Source organism: Vitis vinifera, chromosome 11 (genome assembly GCF_030704535.1).
Source record: "Vitis vinifera cultivar Pinot Noir 40024 chromosome 11, ASM3070453v1".
Taxonomy (NCBI): domain Eukaryota; kingdom Viridiplantae; phylum Streptophyta; class Magnoliopsida; order Vitales; family Vitaceae; genus Vitis; species Vitis vinifera.
In genome coordinates, this window is record NC_081815.1 from 9,284,374 (window position 1) to 9,294,227 (window position 9,854).

The following is a 9,854-nucleotide window of genomic DNA, read 5'->3' on the forward strand; positions in this document are numbered from 1 at the left end:
AAATTACTAAAAATTTTGATAAAACACCAAAAGAAAAAAAGGAAAAGTGACTTATGACATAATAACACGACTACATAAACTTCCTTAAATTAGGTTCTTATTTTTATATATGAGCTAGCAACTTTCATATGAAATCATGTTGTTATTCAAATGGGTGCTGCCTCATTAATAGATAAAACAGTTACTAAAATGTTGGTATTTACATGAATAAGTTAATGTTGAACAACTTTGATTAATTCTCAACTAAGAAATCATGTTAATAACAATATAGTATAAAATAAATTAAAATGTAATTTCAAGAGGAATGATAGTCTATTTTACTTTGTATTCAACTTAATTAGTCATATTATAATTTTCATACCAAATCAAATATATTTTTTTATGTTCATATCAATAAGTTTATTTTTTTATTTTCAATATTTTGTTTGTATTTTTTTCCATAAAGTCCTTAAGAGGTTGAGTGGTCTCTTTCCTTGAACTTAATTTAAAATACATGATAGTCATGCAACACATTTTCAAGTAAAAAGGCACCATATATACTACAAAGAGATAGTTGGATGGGCTTTGTCTTTTAGGACCGGAGAAAGATTATAACTATATATTCCACAAAAATAAAAATAAAATAAAATAATTCATTCTTATAATATGGACCTAAGCACCATATTCCATCCAACTAATTCATTGACACATCATTTTTGGAATTTTCAACCATCTAATAAAACTTAAAATTTTAAATTAAATAAAGTTCCTACCATGTTAGAAACTCAAGTAGACAAAAAATAAAAGTATGTTCGAAAGTGCGTCTAATAAAAGTCCTTTTTAATTTGCAGAGCTTTTATCAATAACAATTTCACTAAAAGTGCTTTTATAGAGAAGGGATGTGTTGGTAGCTATATTATCATAGAAATAATGACAATAGTTTTTATTGAAAAAATTATTTTCTTTACATATTAATTTAAGTTATCAAAAAAAAAATCATCATGAAAAAAAGAAAAAAAAAACATTCTAAGTTTAAATTTAAAATTAATGAGCCATATGAAAACTTATATTTCTTGAATTGGATGGTCTATTCAGTCATTTAATTTTTATTGTTTTATTTCTTATATTTATGTGTATTTGGGGACAAAAGCCAACCCTATAATTATTAAATCAATTAGAAAAAAATTATTATCATTGCATAGAAACCATGTACTAAGGGCTCTTCTTTGTTGAATTAAAACTAAATTAAAATAATATAATATTAAAAAAAAAAACCTGAACATGTCTTTTTTTCATAATATTTAGTGTAAAAGGTTCATAGGTATTGTTCGTGACATTTATTTTTGATCAAAAATTTGAATACATCTATCTTAATTTAAATATAGCCAAATGCATAACTCCTAATATATTTGTTCTTAGTGGTTTTTAACTATGCTTAAATGTTGGGGCTACTTAATAGTAGTTAAATGTCTTTGTTGTCCAAATATAATTACTATATCTAGTTATGATAGAATATTTAAAGAATAATAGTTCAATGAAATACAGTAATTAACATATTTCAAAATGTCAATATTTGTTACAATAATAGAAATTTTAGAAATTAGTAATTAAAATTATTGTCCTTAAACAGAAATTTATATTTTTTATTCTATATAATTAAAATGAGATATTTGAAAACTAATAGTTTGAGAAAACCTAAACCAAATTAAAAAAAAAATACAATCATTTTATTATATGTTTCTAAACATTTAAAAATATCAATTTCTTATAATGGTGAAAGTGTTAAAAGTAACAAAATTACTTAAATAAGTGAAAGATCTTATTTATAAGTTGGTCTCCAAGCTTACAAAAATATTTCAAAAAGTTTGAACTTTGAAAAAGTAACCATTTTACTTGATAAAAAATAGAAAGAAAAAAAATCACTTTTCATTCAAATAATTTGTGTAGAAAAGGTGATAAATTAAAAAAATAAACACTTGTAAAAGAAATTGAGCCTAAAGACTTTCAAACTTAAATAAAACAAATAATAGGGCATCAATACATAAAATTAAATTGTTACTTTCTTTATTATTTTATAAGATATTTAGTAATAAATTTAATAAATGGAGCCCATATATACTTGGACCATCTACATCAAATAGGGCCATTGACAAGGTCATTCCTATATGAATATCTATTTTAAATTTCTGGATGCCAATTGTTGATAGGAATTAGCATGCAGCAACTTTTCGACTCCATTCAAGACCACAAAAGTCTTATTCAGAAGGGCATGAAATTAATTAGAAAGGTAATTTTTATATCATTGTGGACCCCGTATTTCGGCTCAATGCGTTTCCCACTCGATGGCGAGCTCGATTTTAATTTTGAAAAATGATTTTATTGATTAAGAAAAATTGACTTGGAGTCTCCACTTATTTTTATTTTATTTTTAAAAGGGGAAACAAAATAAGAAAGAAAAACCCTAAGTGTGACTCCTTACTTTGGAAAAGGTGGTCTGTGAAAAACCGGATCGGGTTCGGGGGTCAGGTTACTTATCGGGAAGGTACGGTAAAGACCGTAGCACCCCTCTAAGTCCCTAAAGTCAGGTCTCTACTAATAGAATGAAGCTGACGCGACAATCGATGAGAAAGTCAATGAATACTCACCTTAAACATGCACGACGTGGGAAGCAGAGCATGTATAAAGAATGAACAAAATATGAGTGGATGCGTACCTGGTCCTCCAATCACGAATGCACTATCATGAAACAAGATTAGCAAATGACGAATAGATAAAATTATGCACATGTCAAGGAACAAAATAAATCAAACAAGCATGGTAAATAAATCAATTAATCAATCAGTCAGTCATAAAAACACATATGTGGGGCCCCCACCAAAGCCCGATTGATCTTGCATGAATTAATCTCACGAATCCCATTATTTCGGAATTATGAAGATTCATCATTCTTGCTTGTGTAAAAATTAAAAGAAATAGAACATTATTTAAAAATCGGAGTGGAATCAAAACTGTTTGAGAGAAAATTGGATTTTTGAGATTTATTTGGAAATTGAAGTCTCGAAAATTATTTGAAGATTGGAGTCTTGAAAAATTAAATTTAAGAATTGGAATTTTGGATATTAAATTTGAAAGAAATTAGAATTTTGGAAATCGGAAATTAAGTTCAGAAATTGGAATTTTGAAGAATTATTTAAAATGGAATTTCAAAATAAATAACTAAAATAATAATAATTAAATAGATTAATGTGAATTTTGGAATTAGAAATTAAATTGGGAGTCGGAAATTTTAATGAATTGTTTAAAATGAAATTTTAGAATAAATAAATAAAATGATAATAATTAAATAGATTAATGTGAATGTTGGAATTTTGGAATTAGCGGAAGTGGAAATTTTAATGAATTGTTTAAAAATGGAATTTTAGAATAAATAAATAAATAAATAATAATAATTAAATAAATTAATGTGAATATTGGAATTTCAGAAATAGAAATTTAATTCGGAAATCAAAAGTTTTAAATGAACTGTTTAAAATGGAATTTTAGAATAAATAAATAAAATAATAATAATTAAATAGATTAATATGAATATTGGAATTTTCAGAATTAGAAATTAAAATTGGAAGGTCGGAAATTTTAATAAATTGTTTAAAATGGAATTTTAGAATAAATAAATAAAATAATAATAATTAAATAGATTAATATGAATATTGGAATTTTCGGAATTAGAAATTAAAATTGGAAAGTCGAAAATTTTAATAAATTGTTTAAAATGGAATTTTAGAATAAATAAATAAAATAATAATAATTAAATAGATTAATATGAATATTAGAATTTTCGGAATTAGAAATTAAAATTGGAAGTCGAAAACTTTAATGAATTGTTTAAAATGAAACGAAAATAATGATTAAATAAATAAACGTGAATTTTGGAATTTTTGAAATCGGAAGTTTTAAAGAATTGATTAAGAATAAAATTTTGAGATAAATGAATGAAATATTAGGGATTAAATACATTAAAGTGAGTATGGGAATTTTCGGGTCTTAATTCAAAAATCGAAAGTTTTAAAGAATAGATTAAAAATGGAATTTAAAAATGAATGAATGAAATATTAGTGATTAAATAAATTAAAGTGAGTATGGAAATTTTCGAAATTTAATTCGGTAATCGGGAATTTTAAAGAATAGATTAAAAATGGAATTAAAAAAATAAATGAATGAAATATTAGTGATTAAATAAATTAAAGTGAGTATGGAAATTTTTGAAATTTAATTCGGTAATCGGGAATTTTAAAGAATAGATTAAAAATGGAATTTAAAAAATAAATGAATGAAATATTAGTGATTAAATAAATTAAAGTGAGTATGGAAATTTTCGAAATTTAATTTGGTAATCGAGAATTTTAAAGAATAAATTAAAAATGGAGTTTTAGAATAAATAAATAAAATAACAATGATTTAAATAAATTAATATAAAATTAGAATTTCGGAAATTTAAAGAAAAGCGGAATTTTGAAGGGTTTTAAATTTGTCACGTGAGATAAAGGGCCATGCACAGATGCATAAACAGGCCTAAGGGCATTGAGATTATGCTATTGGGCTGGGCCCAAAAATGGAAAGGGGCTCTTAAAGGTCATTCATAGGCTTGAGCTGCATTAAACAGCTTAGGCCCAACTAAAAAAACCATCCCCATGAACGCACTGCTCTCCCCCCCCCCCCCCCCCCCCCCCTCTCTTTCCCTCTCTGCCGAAGGGTCCTCTGCCGTGTCCGCCGTGAACGCCTGGCTCTCCACTGACAGGTTCGTCCTCATCCCTTCCATCACCGGCGGGCGACAAGGGCTCACGGCGGCGACGTAACCCCGCTACCCACTGCAGCCCTGCACCGCATGGCCGGAGACCGTGACCGCCATCCCGCCGCTGCACTCACCAACGCCATAGATTTAGCAGTCCCTGCTTCTAGGCCTAAATGTCCATATCCCAGAATCGATCTATGGACTCAGTGCGGATGGGATAAACAAACTCAACATATCCATCCATCATCAAACCCGAACGGGAATCCGGCCATTTATAAGAATAGAGACCATGGGGGGTAAAGAGAACAAACAAGAAAAAATCAACAAAAGGAAAACAGAGCATGTGTATGCGAGCAGTCATATGCAACCTAAACAATCCTGTGGCCTTAGATATCCACAGCAAAAATTATCCAATGGTCCTAAAGGCTATATATATATAACAAAAAAGATAGAACCTTCTGAACTGAGAAAACACAAAAGAGAGTCGAAATCATACCTGGGCCAAAAACTGATAAGCTCCTCCTTTGCGCCTCTTTTTCTCCTTCCAAAAACCTCTCTCTGCGAATGCCCTCCTCCTTTCTCTTGAGCAGGCCACCCCCTTTACCTACTCTCTGCATCACGTCTAATCTGGCCGCCTCATTCAGCTGAAATCCCGGGTAGTCAGCAGAGTCATCATGATAGCAAAAAAAATAAATATGGCCCAAAAGAAAAACCCTCTTCCCGGGAGGGGGTCTACAATCATGTAATTAATTAGAAAGATAATTTTTATGTACATTTTAATTTGTATGCATATAGAGTATTGGTAAGCGAATAATGCTAAATCCATTTTACATAGAAGTATTACAAGTAGAGTGTCAAAATTAACTAGCTTTATGTCTAATGGGTTGCTGATTAATATATTTGAAAACTTGTTATAGGAAATGACTAATAAGCAACTAATGGAAATATTGGATGTATATTTGAGTTTGAGTGTATAAATAAGTGTTGAATATCGTTCATTTCCACCCATCCAACAATGGCTCTTCAATATCCTTCATCCTGTTCCTCAATCCCCCGACTCATTATCATTCTTTGTTTCTTCATCATTCTATATTTCCCTTTTTATTCATCATCATCATCATCTCATGCCTCTTCTCCATCTACTTCTGCTCATAGCTCTTCTTCTTTGACTATTGAGCAAGAAAAAGAAGCACTTGCTCTTCTAACATGGAAATCCAGCCTTCATATTCAGTCTCAATCTTTCCTCTCTTCTTGGTTTGGAGCTTCCCCATGCAATCAATGGTTTGGAGTTACTTGCCACCAGTCAAGAAGTGTCTCCAGTTTAAACCTTCACAGTTGTTGTCTAAGAGGTATGCTCCACAATCTCAATTTCTTACTACTCCCCAATCTCCTCACTCTTGATGTTCATAGCAACTCCTTTTATGGAACCATTTCCATCAATATTTGTAATCTTTCCAAATCGATCACCGTCCTTGACTTGGGCTTTAATAATTTCACTGGTCTCATACCTTACCAAGTTGGATTGCTAACATCTCTTACTTTTCTTGCATTAACTTCCAACCATCTAAGAGGTCCAATCCCTCCTACAATAGGAAACTTGAGGAATTTAACCACTTTGTATCTTGATGAAAATAAACTTTTCGGTTCCATCCCTCATGAAATTGGATCGTTGAGATCTCTCAATGATCTTGAGTTGTCAACTAACAATCTTAGTGGTTTCATCCCTCCTTCCATAGGAAACTTGAGGAACTTAACCACTTTGTATCTTTATGAGAACAAACTTTCTGGTTCCATCCCTCATGAAATTGGATCGTTGACATCTCTCAATGATCTTGAGTTGTCAACTAACAATCTTAGTGGTCCCATCCTGCCTTCCATAGGAAACTTGAGGAATTTAACCACTTTGTACCTTCATACTAACAAGCTTTCTGGTTCCATCCCTCATGAAATTGGATTGTTGAGATCTCTCAATGATCTTGAGTTGTCAACTAACAATCTTAGTGGTCCCATCCCACCTTCCATAGGAAACTTGAGGAATTTAACCACTTTGTATCTTGATGAGAATAAACTTTCTGGTTCCATCCCTCATGAAATTGGATCGTTGACATCTCTCAATGATCTTGAGTTGTCAACTAACAATCTTAGTGGTCCCATCCCGCCTTCCATAGGAAACTTGAGGAATTTAACCACTTTGTACCTTCATACTAACAAACTTTCTGGTTCCATCCCTCATGAAATTGGATTGTTGAGATCTCTCAATGTTCTTGAGTTGTCAACTAACAATCTTAGTGGTCCCATCCCGCCTTCCATAGGAAACTTGAGGAATTTAACCACTTTGTATCTTTATGAGAACAAACTTTCTGGTTCCATCCCTCATGAAATTGGATCGTTGAGATCTCTCAATGATCTTGTGTTGTCAACTAACAATCTTAGTGGTCCCATCCCGCCTTCCATAGGAAACTTGAGGAATTTAACCACTTTGTATCTTTATGAGAACAAACTTTCTGGTTCCATCCCTCATGAAATTGGATCGTTGAGATCTCTCAATGATCTTGTGTTGTCAACTAACAATCTTAGTGGTCCCATCCCGCCTTCCATAGGAAACTTGAGGAATTTAACCACTTTGTATCTTTATGAGAACAAACTTTCTGGTTTCATCCCTCAAGAAATTGGATTGTTGAGCAATTTAACCCATTTACTCCTTCATTATAACCAACTCAATGGCCCCATTCCTCAAGAAATTGATAATCTCATACATTTGAAATCCTTGCACTTAGATGAGAACAATTTTACCGGCCATTTACCTCAACAAATGTGTTTAGGTGGAGCACTTGAAAATTTTACAGCCATGGGCAACAATTTCACTGGTCCTATTCCAATGAGCTTGAGAAATTGCACCAGCTTATTTAGAGTTCGGCTTAATAGAAACCAACTCAAAGGAAACATAACTGAAGGTTTTGGTGTTTACCCAAACTTGAATTTTATGGATTTGAGTTCCAACAATTTGTATGGTGAGCTTTCTCAAAAATGGGGGCAATGTCGTAGCTTAACAAGCCTGAACATATCCCACAACAATTTGTCCGGGATCATACCACCTCAACTTGGGGAAGCAATTCAACTGCATCAACTTGATCTCTCTTCAAATCATCTACTAGGGAAGATCCCTAGGGAATTGGGTAGGCTAACATCAATGTTCAATTTGCTGTTAAGCAACAACCAACTTTCAGGCAACATTCCTTGGGAAGTGGGAAATCTTTTCAATCTTGAACATCTGATCTTGGCATCAAACAACTTAAGTGGCTCAATCCCTAAACAGCTAGGAATGCTTTCAAAACTATCCTTCCTCAACTTGAGCAAGAATGAATTCGTGGAAAGCATTCCTGATGAGATTGGGAACTTACATTCCCTTCAAAGCCTCGATCTCAGTCAAAATATGCTGAATGGGAAGATACCACAAGAGCTTGGAGAATTACAACGCTTAGAAGCATTGAATCTCTCCCACAATGAACTCTCTGGTTCCATCCCATCCACTTTTGCAGATATGTTGAGTTTGACATCTGTTGATATATCCTCTAATCAGTTGGAGGGGCCTCTCCCCGACATCAAAGCCTTCCAGGAGGCTCCATTTGAGGCATTCATAAACAACCATGGCTTATGTGGCAATGTCACTGGTCTGAAGCCCTGCATCCCACTCACACAGAAGAAGAACAATAGATTTATGATGATTATGATCATCTCCAGCACCTCTTTTCTTCTATGCATTTTCATGGGAATTTATTTTACCCTTCACTGGAGAGCAAGGAACAGAAAAAGGAAGTCCAGTGAAACACCATGTGAAGATCTATTTGCAATATGGAGCCATGATGGAGAGATATTGTATCAAGATATCATTGAGGTGACTGAGGACTTCAACTCTAAATATTGTATTGGGAGCGGAGGACAAGGCACAGTTTATAAGGCTGAGCTACCAACTGGTCGAGTTGTTGCTGTGAAAAAGCTTCACCCACCACAAGATGGTGAGATGAGTCATTTGAAAGCTTTTACCAGCGAAATTCGGGCCTTGACAGAAATTCGACATCGCAACATTGTGAAGCTTTATGGCTATTGCTCACATGCAAGGCACTCATTTTTGGTATATAAGTTGATGGAGAAGGGAAGCCTAAGAAACATTCTAAGCAAGGAGGAAGAAGCAATTGGGTTGGATTGGAATAGGAGGCTAAATATTGTGAAAGGTGTGGCGGCGGCATTATCTTATATGCATCATGATTGCTCAGCCCCTATAATTCACAGGGACATATCCAGTAACAATGTTTTATTGGACTCTGAATATGAGGCTCACGTATCCGACTTGGGTACAGCAAGGCTATTAAAGCCAGACTCGTCCAATTGGACCTCATTCGTAGGCACCTTTGGGTATAGTGCTCCAGGTAATTAAGTTGTCATCCAAGTGTTTGATTGCTCTTGTAAAAATCAAGTGTATGATTGATGATCGTTTCTGTTGCAGAGCTTGCTTACACCACCCAAGTGAATAACAAGACTGATGTTTATAGCTTTGGGGTGGTGGCACTGGAAGTGGTTATTGGAAGGCATCCTGGTGATCTCATCTTATCCCTGACATCTTCATCAGGATCAGCATCATCATCATCATCATCAGTTACAGCAGTGGCTGATTCTTTGTTGTTGAAGGATGTGATAGACCAACGCATCTCACCTCCCACAGATCAAATCAGTGAGGAAGTTGTGTTTGCTGTGAAGCTAGCATTTGCGTGCCAGCATGTTAACCCCCAATGTCGTCCAACCATGAGGCAAGTTTCTCAAGCACTATCAATTAAGAAACCAGCTTTGCAGAAACCATTCCCCATTATTACATTGAGAGAGCTGTTTCAGGGGTGATCATCCGGAAGCTCTGTGCTGGGTGGTCAATAATCAATATGGGGAACTAGGCTCTTTTCTACTTTTTTAGTCTTGATTGCGCTCATGCAAATGAATCTTTGTGATTTCAACTCTTTTGAATCTCTGGTTCCTTTCTTATTGTAGTAATTCTCAAGCTGTCTTAATTTATATTTCTTCTCAGAATCTTTGAGGA

General features: G+C 33.3%; 1 protein-coding gene across 1 annotated transcript; it reads left to right on the top strand.

The window, feature by feature from the left end:
• Positions 1-5,776: 5,776 nt before the first annotated feature.
• Positions 5,777-9,710, top strand: LOC100262220 (MDIS1-interacting receptor like kinase 2). The gene is made up of 2 exons (XM_010658325.3): positions 5,777-9,195; positions 9,273-9,710. Exons 1-2 carry the CDS (start codon positions 5,784-5,786, stop codon positions 9,659-9,661), a joined length of 3,801 nt encoding a protein of 1,266 aa, XP_010656627.3. The 5' UTR covers positions 5,777-5,783; the 3' UTR covers positions 9,662-9,710.
• Positions 9,711-9,854: the final 144 nt, after the last annotated feature.

Coding starts and splice junctions, on each gene's coding strand:
- LOC100262220 (XM_010658325.3), top strand. CDS start 5,784: ATGGCTCTTCAATATCCTTCATCCTGTTCCTCAATCCCCCGACTCATT. Junction 9,196..9,272: donor CTTTGGGTATAGTGCTCCAG/GTAATTAAGTTG, acceptor TTTCTGTTGCAG/AGCTTGCTTACACCACCCAA.